The 17,500-nt window shown below is 37.7% G+C and overlaps 1 protein-coding gene across 1 annotated transcript; it reads left to right on the forward strand.

Moving 5' to 3' along the window:
* Nucleotides 1-6,933: 6,933 nt before the first annotated feature.
* On the forward strand, nt 6,934-12,369 carry LOC115231310 (tubulin alpha-8 chain-like). Its single transcript, XM_029801367.1, has 3 exons — nt 6,934-7,004; nt 9,945-10,161; nt 11,062-12,369. Exons 1-3 carry the CDS (start codon nt 7,002-7,004, stop codon nt 12,183-12,185), a joined length of 1,344 nt encoding a protein of 447 aa, XP_029657227.1. The 5' UTR covers nt 6,934-7,001; the 3' UTR covers nt 12,186-12,369.
* Nucleotides 12,370-17,500: the final 5,131 nt, after the last annotated feature.

Consider the following 17,500-nt stretch of genomic DNA (forward strand, 5'->3'; position numbering starts at 1 on the left):
ATAACAAAATTGTTGCAAATTATCAGAAAATTGGTCGCCAGGTGCCGTTGAAGCCAGGCGATAACAGTTTGATACGAAGTCCTGAAAAGGGCTTTAATGCGCTCTCAGACGGGTGAAGTAGCCCTGAAAATGGCGTTTTTGTCGTTTTCACAGCGGTAACAACTTGATAGGAAGTCCTGAAAGGGGCTGTAATGTGTTCTCAGGTGGCGTAACAATCGTATGTAAAGTGACCCTGAAAAGGGCCTTTTATTCGTTTACACCGAAAGCAATGAAACTGTTGCTGGGAAATGTGAAACTCTGCGAAAACAGGTGACAAACTTAGATTGGACAAAAGGAAAAGAAACATGGTTGAAGAAAGTTAGTAACTTCGAAAGCATGACTTCTGTAGCACTCGCCACATATCAGGTCAGCAAGGTTGCCCTGATGTAGTGGAGGCACCGAGGTTCACGAATTTGAAAGTTGTTGGCGCATGAAATGCCTATAAGACTTCTCTGTAGACATTTTTCGTTTTGTCATTAGGAAGGAGCAAGTACGAATAGATTTTGTTTGCTTCCAACTCCGGAGCATCCGACATATAACTGGCCATGAGAGAAACATGGGTCGCCTTCCTTCTTTTGACAGCCGAATCAGACTCTGTTTTACGACCAAGGCGCGTTCTTAGGTGGCATAGCGGCAGTATTAAACTATGTTTCAATTGCAAAATGTTAAAAACGGGCAAAACGGGACACTGAGAAACAAATTTGGCACGATGTATAAAAAGTGAACCTAATAAACGTATTATTCAAAAAAGGTGGAAGCAGGGACAGACAGTTAGCTATGTGGACACAAAGACACTGAATACAATATTTTTAATGACACAAAAGCTAAAAACTGGTAGACGACAACAGTATGAAGGAGTTAACTTAATTTAGTATGTGGACAACGAAAACTTTCAACAGGAAGTATGAAGTCAAAGCAATAATGTACGTCAAATGGAAGTCCTCACCTGAAAGCCGAAGCACGTATCAGATATGCACAAAAGCACATCAATAATTACGATTTGACACTGGCATTATCAGGCGAACAGTGTTCCACCAATGAAATTCAGTCAAAGAATTAATTGGACGGGCTCATTACAGTGGGCAATCAATAGTGTTCACGCGCATATGTCAAAGTTTATGTTCACAGCTCACCCTTTATTGGCAAACCATTGACATGTCATTAAGGGGAACGGTGGGAAAAACGGGGCACTATGATCGTCAGCGATAATGGGGTGGGGAGGGGAAGTGGGTAAACACTGAGGACTTAGTAAAGAAGAGGCTAAAGTAGCGGGACATCATGGCCGGAGGTGAAAATAGGGGTGGTTTAAATAAACTAATGTACACAGAGAAGGCGCATGGCTCAGTGGTTAAAGCATCGAACTTACGATCGTGAGGTTATGAGTTCGAATACCTGACCGGGTGGCGTGTTACGTTCTTGAGCAAGACACTTTATTTCACGTTGCTCCAGTTCACTCAGTTGTAGAAATGAGTTGCGAGGTCACAGGTGCCAAGCTGTATCGGCCCCTTTGCCTTTTCCTTGGATAACACTGAAGACGTGGAGAGGGGAGGCCGGTATGCATAGGCGACTGTTGGTCTTCCATAAACAAGTATATATATATATATATATATATTTATATATATATATGTGTGTGTGTGTGTATACATATATATATATATATACATGCATATATATACATATATGTGTGTGTGTACACATATATATATATATATATATATATATATAGTTCAAATTTATAGAAAAACAAAGACAAAGAGAGGTGTAGGAACAACAAGCAAACGTATAGTTTGACGCTCGAGATAAATGGAAAACACATTTACGTTTCGAGCCTACGCTCTTCGGAAGAAAGGACTAAGAGGAAACAAATAGAGAGAGAATGAAAAAGGAAGAGTAGAGATCAGCTGTCCCGCATGGCGAATGATTGGAAAGGGATGGTCATCTTTTCCTTTTCTTGCCCAAAAAAATATCATGCACTACACATTCGTTCTTCACTTGCTTATTATTGTTCTTATTTTATTTTATGCCCATTGTCTGGAAATCTTTCGTCACACATCCATGACCTCTTCAGCGACTCCTCCATCCACAGACGTGTATATATATATATATATATATAATATATATATATATGTATAAATGGAGTTGGATGATGTTATTAAAATTCTTTTACTTTCGACATATGTTTCGAAGACATGGTTTTATTCCAAAGGAATAAACGGTGTAAAATGCAATCTTCTCATCAGGAAAGAAAGAGAGAGCCTCTCTCATTTATTTATTTATTTATTTATTTATAATACACAGATTACTGCACATTAACCCGGAGTTTCTACTTTGAATAGGTTGCTTCAACCGTGTTACTGGCGTGAATTTTGCTACCCTGGTAACGGTTTATTGAATTTTCCTCGTTAACGGTAACAGAGAATGATTCATTCATCCATTTAAATATATATATGTATGTATGTATTTGTGTGTGTGTGTGTATGTAGGCCTACATATACATATATGTAAACACGTTTATGTGTGTTTGCGTGCATGTGTGTGTGTATCTATTCTCTGCATCTTGGGTGTGAGAACACATTGGCGGCCTCCCTTGCATCTGAACCTATACGAAATCCATAAGAATCTGTGTAATGAATATGTCCTTTGGTTGATTCCATTACTTTTCCTTCAGACAGAAAATTAATATACTAAAATATGGTTCTTGATCTGTGAGAACTTTCCCTGAAGTGATTAAGCATCAGTGAATATCACCATTATTCATCGTATTTTTGGTTTTTACTACCCTCACAGAAAATTTTTTAAAAAGCAGATTTCAACAGGTATATGCTCTTTTTTCGACAGGACTTTCTGTACAGCCTGATACCATGAAACGAATGCAAGAGAAATAAAGCAGACCACAACTTCAGTGTTACTGTCAGCCTCTTGAAAAAGACTAACGAATATGCATTCTGAAAAGAAAATATTTTCTACTATAGGCACAAAGCCTGAAATTTCTGGAGAGGGTGCCAGTCGATTAGATCGACCTCAGTACGCTACTGGTACTTAATTTATCGACCCCGAAAGGATGAAAGGCAAAGTCGACTTCGGCGGAATTTGAACTCAGAACGTAAAGACAGATGAAATTCCTAATTCTTTACTACCCACAAGGGGCTAAACACAGAGGGGACAAACAAGGACAGACAAACGGATTAAGTCGATTACATCGACCCCAGTGCGTAACTGGTACTTAATTTATCGACCCCGAAAGGATGGAAAGCAAAGTCAACCTCGGCGGAATTGAAACTCAGAACGTAGCAGCAGACGAAATTCCGCTAAACATTTCGCCACTTCATTCTGTAAAGAAAATATAGAGTAATTCTGTTTAATGTTAACCCCCCATTTTTTTTTATCAGAATCCTTGACACGCCGGACAAAATGTTCAGCAGTATTTCGTCCGTTCTGAGTTCATTTTGCCTTTCATCCTTTAATCTTTTCCCACCAAGTTTCAGGCGTTATGTCTATAGTAAGTAGAAAGTACTGTAACTCGACATAAAAACAAACATTAATGCATATGTATGTGTCGTATGCATATACACCTATTTCTTTACTACCCACAAGGGGCTAAGCACAGAGGAAACAAACAAGGACAGACAGACGGATTAAGTCGATTATATCGACCTCAGTGAGTAACTGGTACTTAATTTATCGACCCAAAAGGATGAAAGGCAAAGTCGACCTCGGCGTAATTTGAACTCGGAACGTAAACGGCAGACGAAATATGGCTACAGATTTCGCCCGGCATGCTAACGTTTCTGCCAGCTCGCCGCCTTGTGTGCATATATATACATATCTGCTATTCATTCACTTCTCAGCAGATCATTTAAAGAATTGGTCTTTCAAATATCTTCCATTTCTGATAGTGAATTTAGAAACAAAGATGCCTTTATCTCACGAAATTGCAACCGTTACATTCGTTTTTATCACAGTACAACTATTTATCAAACGATCTCATGCATTTTAGTAACACATGTATATTTATTTGTAAGTTTGTTCGCTTTTATTTTCGTGTATATCATATGATTACCATTCCGACACTCAATTTATCATATGAATACCCGCTTTATGACAACAAATATTTAGATTATCACATCAATATCCGATTTATCACACCAACTGTCAGATTATCGTGTTAATAATTGATCTATCTCATCGATAACTATTTGTCGTGTTGCTTGATTTGCGATGATGGTGGCGGTATACAGATGAAGGAAGAAAGAGAAGAGGGTAGAAAGAAAGAAAGAAAGAAAGAAAGAAGGGAAATAGACGGGAAGAAAAGTAAACAGAGATTGGGATAAATATAGCCGTGATGGAAAGAAAGAAATGGTGAATATGTAAGAAGAGAAAGATAAAAGAATGGGTTGTTGGCTTAGAAATTATCGAAGACAGTAATCTAAGGATGGTATCCTGTAAAGAGTGAAGCGTTCTATAAGACTGGAATCTTTTCTATTATTCTGGTTATCAGTGAGAAAAACTGTCAAATTACTCGTTCTGCGAGGACATCAATGCTGGGAGGCCACGTACACAACTGTAAATGTTTGCAATAGATTTTGTAAGGAATGACAAAATCGTGCAGTGTGTTAGAAATAAAACAAGAATATTGCTCAATGTTAAATCATTTATGTATGTAATGTTTCAAATAGGAATGAAAGAATTGCGTAAACAGTTCGTGGAAGAATTCTCCGAAAGGGCAGTAAATTTATACAATGCAATATTTTTACTGATTCCAGCCAGGTATGTAACCATGACCCAGTCTCTTAGCGAAGTCAGAGGTATTGTTTTCAGTCGTATTTGTTTGTTTGTCCGTGAACACGATATCTCAAGAACTGCTGGATGGATTCGGATGAATAGAAGGCGACAGCACAAGAACAGACAGAACACCACAGCGGGGACACAAAAAAACACAGAAGAAACGAATGAAGGATGAACAATAATGATGAAGATGAAATGGCTGCATGCTCCCCACTCGCAAGCAGTATCATTTAATGTTTTTATCATTTTTTTCCTCTTATTTTTTCCTTTTTTGCATCTGTGTTACAATCATCAGGGTTTCAAACATTTACTTACTTTTTTCACCATTTTATGTAAGCCAGTAGGTCCTCATAATCTATAAAATGGCAAGACGTTGAACTCCACGCGTACTCCTGTTGGGTCTATCCTATTTCCGAACCATTCCCTTAGTCTTGCGCATCTCTCCTTGTCAATTACAATTGCCTTGGTACTCTCTGGATAGTTATTTCATTACTACCCACAAGGGGCTAAACATAGAGGGGACAAACAAGGACAGACATGGGTATTAAGTCGATTACATCGACCCCAGTGCGTAACTGGTACTTAATTTATCGACCCCGAAAGGATGAAAGGTAAAGTCGACCTCGGCGGAATTTGAACTCGGAACGTAATGTCAGACGAAATACGGCTACGCATTTCGCCCGGCGTGCTAACGTTTCTGCCAGCTGGCCGCCTTTACTCTCTGGATAGTATAGCTTCACTCTTATTACCGACTTCATTTTCGTTATTTCCTTTTCAATCTCCATGCTTTTCGTGTAAGTCACAATATGTCATTTATTTTTCGGTTCTTTTATAGTTACTTGTTCCTGTAGTCCCACTTGATTTTTAACGTTGGCTTCCCTTCTTGATGTTGTTGGAATATCATGCCGTGTTTCTTCCTCTTTACTTTCCTTCCTTTTCTTTAACAAGCTTTCTTCTTGTAATACTTTTTAAAAAATATATGAATTCCTAATACTTCAAATTACCTTTTGTACTTTGTGGATAATTATGCCTTAATGATTCAGACTTGGAGGCACATGGCCTAGTGGTTAGAGCAGCGGACTCGCGGTCGAGGGATCGCGGGTTCGAATCTCAGACCGGGCGATGTGTGTGTTTATGAGCGAAACACCTAAGCTTCACACGGCTCCGGCAAAAGGTAATGGCGAACTTCTGCTGACTCTTTCGCAACAACTTTCTCTCACTCTTTCCTCCAGCATCTTGCAGCACACCTGCGACGGACCGGCGTCCCGTCCAGGTGGGGAACCTATACGCCAAGAAAACCGGGAAACCGGCCCTAATGAGCCAGGCGTGGTTCGAGAAGGAACAAACACTGATTCAGACAGACAAATGTTGTAGCAACTCTCCTGGGATTTCGCACTAGATGTGAAGGGATGTAGGAAAATATTAAAAGACATTATGTGTCCGGAGTTGTATGATTATGCTTGCTTCTGTATTTGGTGATCAATTTTTAAAAAATCATAACTAATAAAAGATAGAAATTATATATAACAGTCCCAATTTAATTTTGTAGAAGGAAGAATATATTGGAGGCTGGAATATTCATTCTTTTTTCGATGACTACAGCGGACTCATTAGACTGAAATTACTTCAGGGCATTAAATAAACAGAAGTGACTTCAGCTGCAGATTGAAACTAAAACATCATTCTCAGTTTGTGAATTTAATTAATCTTCTAAACATACCCTTCACCACTGAAGAATAAAAGCAAAATAATCCAATTTCAAATGAAAAAATATCGCGTTCAAATAGCATCTTCGTTATTCCTTGTTAGATTTAAATTTGTGGTGCTCCGTATGCAAGAACTTCAACTCCCACGTCTCTGTTCTTTCGGTTTATTAGTTGATGAAATTATTTCAATATGTGAACCATTCCGTTAAGCTTAGCCATTTGTAGTTATAGGGGTGTTAAATTGAAAAAAAGAAAATTAAATCAAAATTAATTTATTACCCCCCTCAAAATCACACCCTTCAGTTTGAGACTGTCTTCGAACATACGATCACCATTGGCTAACACGGAGTAGTATAAGAGTAAGAGTAGGAGGAGAGTAAAAAATATTACTATTTGTAGCAAGGCCAAGAGCAAAACCACCGTCTTGTTTATTGACTCCACTTTGAACGGTACAGAAACAGCGCAACATCAATGGTAAATTTGCTACGGTTTATTTCCAGTCTGTCTCTACAAAGTTATAGGAAATCCAGTTTTGAATATAATAACCTTTATTCACATTTACAAAATATTTTGTTCAGATTTATTAGTGAAATTCTTTTCTTGCTTTCGCAATGTTTATATGGTTGTTATTATGTTAAACTGTCGTACGTCTAAATTTAGCCAAATACGTTTTATTCAGTATTTATTTTCATTTGCAATAGCCGGTTCTTTTAGTCGAAATATTGTATCTCTAGTTGCTTCAGATGGCAAGATATCGAAAATTGTTAAAGTGTAGTACAACGGTTTTGCTGTGGAATGGTGAAACTTTTTTTTTATCATTCTGAAAAAGCAGCGTTTGGGACTTTCGACCCTTTTGCATAATAGCAAAAAATATTGAATTTTGTAAAATAGAATTTTCATCTAGATTTCAAAGCAACATGACAGCCAAAAGTTGCCATGTAACAGCATACTACATTATATGAGAAACAAACGTATAGAAAACTCTAAAAGCATTTAGAAAAAAAAACCTCTTTGATTTTTAGTTAGTATGTCGTTAAGAATTTTTTAAAATCAGTGATTTTGTCTAGAGCTACATAAGGGCGACCGTGAAAACTTAGAGAAAATCTCTTCAAAATTTACAACGAAGAGATATAGACTTATACAATCCCTCTTCATTGGAAAAATTACCCCTCTATTCGTATCCCTTGCTTATAATTAACCCATTAACAATTTTTGTATTACAAAACTGCATTTAATTTCAACTCGGTCTACATTAACAATTTTCTAGTCTTCACAAAATTGTATTTAGAACTATATAAAAAATATTAAATACATTTTGAATTTAAATCGTTTGTCAGAATTTACTAATATTTTCAGTTATTTAATATAGTCTCTTTCTATTTTGAAACTGCAATATTTTCTGGGTATGTTTTCCGTGTCTGTCGTACAGCTTTTACTGTTAACACGTCGGGTCTCTAGACTCATTATTAGTTTTATCCCAAGGTCCCAATACGATATCTTAATTTTGACATGAGCGGCGTAATATTTTTACTCTATACTGAGGTAAGGATTGCAGTGTTAGATACCCACATTCCACCGGAGAGTCGTTTGGTACCCTAGTTCATATCACATCTTAGATACCACACCGTGTCAATTAAAAATTTTAGCTCTCTTCTATTGGAAGATCTCGAAATTCTTTTTTCAAAAAGAACTATTTTGATTTCCATGGCCAGTAAAATATTTTTTATTTCTATTGGATAATTTTTTTTCAAAGAATTAACTATTTTTGTTTGACAATTTTGTCATTGAATCTTTTTTACTTCATGGTAAAATCAGAAGTAAAACGAGAATATAAAGTCTATTAAATCCTCTTAGCAAAAGCACAAATCTAAGAAATCGGAACATACCAGCTTTAAGAAAGAGAAAGAAAAAAACCCACCGGTTGGTAGGTCGTGCGGGACTCGCTAAGAGCACCGACATAACGTGTGGGAGCCAACGTGTAAACGGAGCTTAAGTGGTTATTTCGGTGTATTTTGAACCTTTTATGTAATCGCTAGGAAGACTAATGGGTGATTTTTGTGAACAACTTAGGCTCTCTATTTAAGGGTGGGAATAAGGGGATAAAGTGAGTAATTTCTGATTTCTCGTTATTTTCTCATCTGTTTGAAATCATTACATTGTAAGTACTGCATCATTATGTATTACAACATTATATTTAGGCGCAAAATTGGCCAGTATAGTGAAGTCTGAAACATAATCCGGAGATATTTTTTTGTTTTATTTCAAGAATTTTTTCCATTACTTTAACCTAATTGTGATTGAAGTTAATAAAATAACTAGCTAATTTTTAATAGATATTCTTTTCTCTGCTGGATTACAAGTAAATTTTTTTTCGCACGCTAATTTCATAATTTTCAAGTTTCAAAAAATGCCTAAAATAGTGTAAAAGGAGTAATTAATTTCAATCCCACTTTAACTACCTCGTGTGTAAATCTCTCAGGAAGAGATACCCCAGCAGATCGTAAAGAAACTGTAGAGAATATTTTATCTTTAGTTGAGTTTCGCTATTTTTCATATGTATTGTTTTCCTTTGATCGCTTTTCATTTGACCGAGGTATTTAATTTTTTTTTTAGTTTTTGATCTTTCTGGTGTCTAAGGATGAATATTGATGTACGAGTCTGTTTTCGAATGAGATTCTGGAGAATTGAAGAGGCAGATTTATCTTATTTTGGCTTACTCATTTGGCTCCAGCCAAATTTGTTTTATATACTCAGAACGGCGATAATTGTCTGAAATGTTATTCAGATTATTTTTTAAAGAATTTAGGGAAGGCCATTTGCTTAACTGATATAGTTTTTGTAGGGGAGCGCACATTTAAAAAAAAATATTGTCATTGTCTACTTTCCCTTACAGTTTATTTGACAGGCTTCCACATGGCCACCGCTAAATCCATTTCCGTTTACTAGATTGATCCACAGCTATACTGGAAGAAACTGTCTCAATGTAAAGTGGTGTTGAAATGAAGTAGAACGGAATATTTACATTAAACATGAAGGTTGTTTTAAAAAGATTTGTGTGCTTAATTAGATTTGAATTTATAAATATTGTGCTATTATCTCTTGTGGTATAATGGTTTAGTTCTGACAACTCATTTCAGTTGTTTTAATTTCTCCAAAAAGACCATTTTAAAGGTTTTTATGTACCTCTGCATGGCTCTTGTTGGCGAAAACTTGTTCAAATGCGTTTCAGTTACCATTTCTATCTTTTCCAAATTTAGAGTTCGCGTGATATAAACATTTTGTTAATCAATAGGGTATGATCGGAAGGAATTCGACTGCTGTTTCTAACAGGCACCACCGAAATGCTCCCTTTTAGGCTCAACTCCCACTTCTATTATTATACCTTTTTTTTTTTTTTTTTTTAATTTTTTTCAGAGAGAATGTATCAGCGTTCACATAGGACAAGCAGGCGTCCAAATAGGTAACGCCTGTTGGGAGCTCTATTGCCTTGAACATGGAATCCAACAAAATGGTCAAGTATCATTTGAATCTTCTGGTGCTAATGATTCGTCTAGCACGTTCTTTCATGAGATAGGCTCTGGGAAACGTGTCCCCAGAGCTATATTCGTCGATTTGGAGCCCTCAGTTGTTGGTAAGTATAAACGTTTCAAAATTGTATTTACAAAAATGAATTAAACAAGGAATTGACCTACCGCGCATTTAATGTTCTGTTTAATCAATCTTCTATGTTTTTTTCTGTCGGAAAAAAACTCGGAGATTTGTGATGAAGCAGTGGTTCCTTTTTTACTGCTATATTTCCGAACGCCGTTTTCTTAAATATTAGAAAATATTTCAAAATTCTGTTGTACAACAGAACTGATCACGGCAGTAAAATGTGTCGACTATAAAATCGGATCTTTTCGGTTTGAACGGCAGTTTTTTTCTAGCGGTGTCATATGAAATTGTCACCTATAATTACGACCCTAGTATCGATCTATTGCATTTCAATCTGTTTTAGGGTTAGGTAGGTGTGGGGGGAAGGGTATCTTTTTTCTTCCCAAATGTAAATAAACCCAATCTGTTTCTTAAACGAGACATATTTATACAGCACAGAATGCTTTTTACCTCAATGGACGGCATTGATTGGTTGAAATTGCAGAAATTGAAGAAAAAAACAACAAATATCTTACAAACTATCGAATTTTCTAAAAGCCAAGAGAAAAAGATGTTTTATAAACACATTCTACCAGTATACGAAGTTTAAAATTTTTTAGTTACCTAGAAATTGTTAAAAGCTGCCGTTCAAACCGGAAAGATCCAAAATCGGTTAAATGCGAGTGGAATAGTGAATGTTTATGTAGCCATTATTTGAACGTAAGTATTGTTAGCAGTATATTCTGAGGAATGTCGTACATGGAAGTATTTTGTTGAACTGATAAAGCAAGTAACTGTTTGAGAATCTCTACATTTCATACTCCTCTAATATAAGAAAACTCTTTTAATTTTTATATTGCCAGTTTGATATATTATTGCTCAAAATCTTATTTTCCAGATGAAATACGCGTTGGAAAATACAGCCAGTTATTTCACCCGAACCAACTCATCAGTGGTAAAGAGGATGCAGCCAACAATTACGCCAGGGGCCACTATACCGTTGGCAAGGAAATCATTGATTCGGTCTGTGACCAAATTCATAAAGTAACTGAACAATGCTCTGGCCTCCAGGGCTTCTTGATTTTTCATAGTTTCGGTGGCGGCACCGGTTCTGGATTTACGTCTCTGCTAATGGAGCGCCTGAGTGTTGACTTTGGTAAAAAGACAAAGCTTCAATTTTCAGTCTATCCGGCACCACGAATTTCTACAGCTGTAGTAGAACCGTACAATTCCGTCTTAACCACTCATACCACTCTAGAGCATTGTGACTGCGCTTTCATGGTCGACAATGAAGCAATTTATGATATCTGTAAAAGGCATTTAGATGTTGGGTATCCAAGATACATCAACCTTAATCGTCCAATTGCTCAGGTAGTGAGCTCTATTACTGCTTCTCTAAGGTTTGATGGGTCCCTTAATGTTGATTTAACCGAGTTTCAAACCAACCTGGTACCTTATCCACGTATTCATTTCCCATTGGTTTCGTATGCACCAATAATATCGGTTGAGAAAGCTTACCACGAGCAGTTAACCGTTTCTGAAATAACAAACGCGTGCTTTGAAACCGGTAATCAGATGGTTAAATGTGACCCTCGTCGTGGGAAGTACATGGCTTGTTGTCTGTTGTACCGAGGTGATGTGGTCTCGAAAGATGTTAACGCTGCTATTGCAGCAATTAAAAAGAAAAAATCCATCAAGTTTGTGGATTGGTGCCCAACAGGGTTTAAAGTTGGTATCAATTCCCAACCCCCGACCGTTGTCCCTGGAGGAGATATGGCCAAGGTCCAACGGGCCGTGTGCTTGCTGAGCAATACGACAGCTATTGCTGACGCTTGGGCCCGTCTGAATTATAAATTTGACTTAATGTATGCCAAGCGAGCTTTTGTTCATTGGTATGTTGGTGAAGGTATGGAGGAAGGAGAGTTCACGGAAGCGCGCGAAGATTTGGCTGCGTTGGAGAAAGATTATGAGGAAGTTGGTTCTGATTCACTTGAAACGGAAGATGAGATCGAAGAATATTAAATATTATATATGAAACTTTATTACAAACCGATTGAGAGGTATATTATACACATGTGAATGTGTTGCTCCGCTATTAAACGAATGATTTTTATTTTATTTATTTATTTTTTTTTTGCGATATTAAAATCGCATTGTTTTCCTGTTTTGTTGCATATTCGAAATAAAGACATTTTAGAAACATTTTTGAAACATTAGCCCGATATAGCAATCTTTTTTCTTTTTTTTTTTTTTCCCCCGTGTCTAATTCATGAAACGTTTTGTATCTGAAGCAGTCGCATGCCTTATAGATAAAATTTTTATTCAGGGGATATTTTCTGTTCGCAAATGCTAATTATTATTGGCACACCAGGTTTAACGGAGAGGTGAATCGATTAAATCGACTCCAGTGGCCCAACTACTACTGATGTTATCACCCGTGAACGGCGAATTCGTTCTCGAGAGAATTTGAACTCGGAGCGTATAGGACGAAACGCCGGATACCGATTCAGACGCATCGCTGCCTTTTAATACCAGCGACAATACCCTTACAATTATGCATTTTCCTTACAGCAAAAGTCACGAAGTCTATCGTAAGCAGATTTCGAAATATCCGGTGATCCTTTGTTTGGTTAATGTTTAGTAAAACTGTGCTTTCTGTTTCATGTTTGCTAACCAGAAAACTCTTTCAAAAATATTTAACCATTTCTCGTTAAATACAAAGGAAATTAGAATGAAAATGGGTTAGCTTTGTTACCAATAAAGTTAAACAAAAGCTACCGAATCTAATTACTGAACGTTAAGACTCACAGATACAAGGGAAACACGCGCACAGAGAGAAATTGTCTTACGATGTTTCTTTTTTTTTTTTTTTTTTTTGTTTCTTTTGCAACGGATAATACTGGTGCTGATTGTTTACACTATTCTCAGATTGCATGATACTGTGTGTGTGTGTGTGCGTCTTACGCATATTGAAAAAAATGAGTGGGAGAGGGGGGTAAAATGCAAAAATATAATATGCATTGGTTTCGGTTGTTTAAGACGACTGTCTGATACTGGAATAAAATGGAAGAAAAATTGAAATAAAACTTTCATAACACTAGTTCTCGTTGTTCATAAACCTTATAATAATCATTTGGTACTGTACTGCGTGTATTCGCCTGTGGATCTATTCCATATCTTTTTATTGGTGATCTCGAAGCACAAACTATAAACAAAAAATGTTTGGCTAGAAAATGTTGATGTCTGCCCGTTAAGAATGGCGGTTAATTGCATTAATTCATCTTGTGCAAATAAACGCGTCATGGTTCGACTGGGTTAACTGCCACTGAAAAATATAGTGATTGATTATTGAAGTAAATTGGCGATCTGGCACAATCGTTAGCACGTCGATAAAATGAGTGGCGTCATTTCTTCCGGTTCTTCACAATCTGCGTTCAAATTCCAACTCGGTCAACTTTGCATTTCATTTCAAGGTTTATAAAATAAAGTACCAGTTGAGCACTGGAGTCGGTGTAATCGATTGCCCCTCTGCACAAAGTTGCTGACCTTGTGCAAAATTGAGAAAATTATATAATTAACGCCAATTACAAGCTAAAACGAGAAACGTCGTCAGGGGGATGAGTTTCTTTACTCTGTCCCAAATTAGTTCTGATTAAGGTAATTTAATATTGAGCAGTACATTCATTCATTCATAAATTCGAGTCATGGTATCCTTTGTATCCTGAATGTTGAATCGCAATGAGACAACTTATGTATTTACATCAAAATATAATATATTCAGTTGGCTACTAAGTTCCCGCCGTTTTTTTAAAAGGTTAAATAAAAAATAAATTAATAATAGGCGCTGGAGTGGCTGTGTGGTAAGTAGCTTGCTAACCAACCACATGGTTCCGGGTTCAGTCCCACTGCGTGGCATCTTGGGCAAGTGTCTTCTGCTATAGCCCCGGGCCGACTAATGCCTTGTGAGTGGATTTGGTAGAGGAAACTGAAAAAAGCCTCGTATATATGTATATATATGTGTGTTTGTATGTCTGCGTTTGTCCCCCTTGTTTGACAACCGATGCTGGTGTGTTTACGTCCCCATCACTTAGCGGTAGAAATCCCCCGATTTCGACTCGAAAAATTGATCCAACCAAGCTCTCAATTCTGCATCAGTATGGAACGAAACTCCGCGCGTAGCATTTGAAAGAGATCGAAAGAGATGGAAATCCGTTGGTCCCGAATCAGGAGAGCACGGCGGGTGTGGCAGCACTTCCCAGCCATGCGTTTGAATGGCTTCCTATTTCTTTACTACCTACAAGGGGCTAAACACAGAACAGACAAACGGATTAAGCCGATTATATCGACCCCAGTGCGTAACTGGTACTTATTTAATCGACCCCGAAAGGATGAAAGGCAAAGTCGACCTCGGCGGAATTTGAACTCAGAACGTAACGGCAGACGAAATACGGCTACACATTTCGCCTGGCTGCTAACGATTCTGCCAACTCTCCATCAACCAGACGTGATTGGTATGCCAAGTTCAAAAATGGAAATTTTGACCTCAAAGACGTACCTCGTTCTGGCCGTCCAGTTGGGTTCGATGAAGAGCAATTAAACCAACTTTTGTACGAAAATTCTCGTCAAAGTACAAGGGTACTGGCAGAGAAAATGGAATGCTCCCACACTGCTATAGAGAATCATCTTCACTCTATGGGAAGGTTTCAGAAGTATGGATCATGGGTTCTGCATGTTTTATTTGGAGGTCAAAATTTCCATTTTTGAAATTAGCACACCAATCACGTGTGGTTCATCTCCATACACAGCACAAATGTAGCGAGCAGATTTTGCGGCCTTAAAAGTAAAAAGGAGGTGTCTTTCTTAACTTGACATTCCATTTTAATGATCTGAAAATAAACTAAAATTAACTAAAATTAACTAGAAAAAAAATAGATTTCACAACACCACAAAATTTACAAGAACTCCTCCCCCGGTGAAATAGGTTACGTGTACATGGAGGAGAGAGTGGTGTCACTCAACGATAGGGAAAACGGTAAGCGAAAGACTGGATCAAAGACTAAAGAGGACTCAAGACTCAGAGGTGGCGAGTGGTGTTACTCAGTGTGAGGTGAGTAACACACTTTTCGTATTCTCATTTCTTAGCCATCATTCATGTATCATTATTCTAATATTTTGATTTTAATGTTTTTCATGTTCATTTTCATGTGTCATTTATAGCATCATATTTTTATTTTAATTGCTATATGTCCCCACATGTGTTATAGTGTCCCCTCTATGTAATGCCTTTATGGCAATTTAAAAATAAAATAAAGAAGCTTGCTTCCCAGCCAAATGGTTTCGGGTCCCGTCCCACTGCGTGGCACCTTGGGCAAGTGACTTCTACTATAGCTCGGGCCAACCAAAGCCTTGTGAAGGGATTTGGCAGACGGAAACAGAAAGAAGCTCGTTGTGTGTTTACATATATGCGTGTGTGTGTGTGTATGTATATATTTATATGTGTCTTTGTGTCTGTCTTTGTCTCGCCTTCCCTCACCATTGCTTTCAACCGATGTTGGTGTATTTATATCCCTATAACTTATCGGATTCGCGAATGATACTGATAGAATAAGTAATATGCTTACAAAGAATAAGTCCTGGAGTCGATTCCTTCGTCTAAAAAGCCTTTTGAGGCGGTGCTCCTGCATGGCCGCAGTCAAATGACTGAAACAAGTAAAAGAATAAAAGAACAGTACACACGCAATATGATTCCATGTTCGGGCATGAATTAATTCAGACGTATTTCCTGATGTTTCATTACATATTTAAGAGCAACAACAGCAGTGACAACAGGAATGACGAAAAGCTGAGATAGAAAAGGAAAAGAGACGAAAAGAGAAAGTGAGATAAGAGAGACGAAAGAGAAAGAAAACGTTTGGGAAAGACTATTCTAGACGCATGGGAAGGGGCCCATATCTCCCCTAGATGCCGAGAAACACACAAACGCTTACATCACAACCGATTTCCAAATAAGTCAATTTAACAGCCTTAACGAAGACTGTGTACACCAGAGGTTCTTATCCGGGGTTCATATATGATTTTGTATGGACCACGTATGCAATATAGTAAACTGGGGGTGAACAGTAATTTTTCAGAGGCCATGAAAAAATTGTACTTCAGACCAGTAAAGTTTATCTGCAGTAAATCGATTATACGTCCACAGTGCACAAAATATTTTAACATTTTAAACACAATTCTTAATATTTAATTATAAATTACAATACCTCGTTTGATTGTTACTTCGGCTAAGTACTGGTTCTTAAAGGAAAGACGTATTTTCCAACTAGGCATGATGTTCTTAATCGGCGCACACACGTTCTCAGTCATTCCACACATGTCGAGAGTTTCCAAAATCCACAAATGCGGCAACGTGTAAGCCTTTTTGAAGTTTATCCAGGCAATGCTTAAGTATTTTTCTGGTACCGTTTACAGTACTTCCTTATAATCTTGTCTATCACAAGGTGATTATTACCTCCGACATAGCGAAGGCGGGGTTATTGTTTCCAGTCGTGTTTAGTTGTTTGTTAGTTTGGTTGGTTGTCCGTGGATAAGATATCTCAAGAAACCGCCGGATGGATTCGGATGAAACTTCAGGGATGTTTGGCCTCGTGACCGGCCGGCATGAATTGATTAGATTTTGTGACCGATCCGGTACCGGACAAGGATTCTGGTTTATTTTTCCTGTTTCTTTACTTAAGGGTTCATTTTTAGTATTCTTGTTTGTGAGAGCAGTCGAGTTTATTTCAGATATTCTCATTTTAAAAATCATCTCTGGCTAATTGTTGAGAGGACGTTCGTGTTGCCTTGGCCCAGAAAGGATGAAAGGTAAAGTCGACCTTGGTGGAATTTGAACTCAGAACGTAGCGGCAGACGAAATACCTATTTCTTTTACTACCCACAAGGGGTTAAAAACAGAGAGGACAAACAAGAACAGACAAACGGATTAAGTCGATTATATCGACCCCAGTGTGTAACTGGTACTTATTTAATCGACCCCGAAAGGATGAAAAGCAAAGTCGACCTCGGCGAAATTTGAACTCAGAACGTAGCGGCAGACGAAATACCAGTAACTATTTCGCCCGGCGTGCTAACGTTTCAGCCAGCTTGCCGCCTTTCATATAGGTATATTGATACCATAGTTACCACTACCCGCCAGAAACAAACGAAGGAATTTGAACTCAGAATGTAAAGACGGACGAAATGCTGCTAAGCATTTTGTCTGGTATGCTAACGTTTCAGCCAGCTCACCACCGCTGGGACTAAACCATATAATATTTAAAGCAATCAAAGGCAGCGGCGGC

The sequence above is a fragment of the Octopus sinensis genome, unplaced genomic scaffold, assembly GCF_006345805.1.
Source record: "Octopus sinensis unplaced genomic scaffold, ASM634580v1 Contig18162, whole genome shotgun sequence".
Classification (NCBI taxonomy): Eukaryota; Metazoa; Mollusca; class Cephalopoda; order Octopoda; family Octopodidae; genus Octopus; species Octopus sinensis.

Bases quoted from the DNA above. Each gene is read 5' to 3' on its own strand.
- LOC115231310 (XM_029801367.1), top strand. The intron at 10,162-11,061 runs GTAAGTATAAAC...CTTATTTTCCAG, and splicing joins TTTGGAGCCCTCAGTTGTTG to ATGAAATACGCGTTGGAAAA.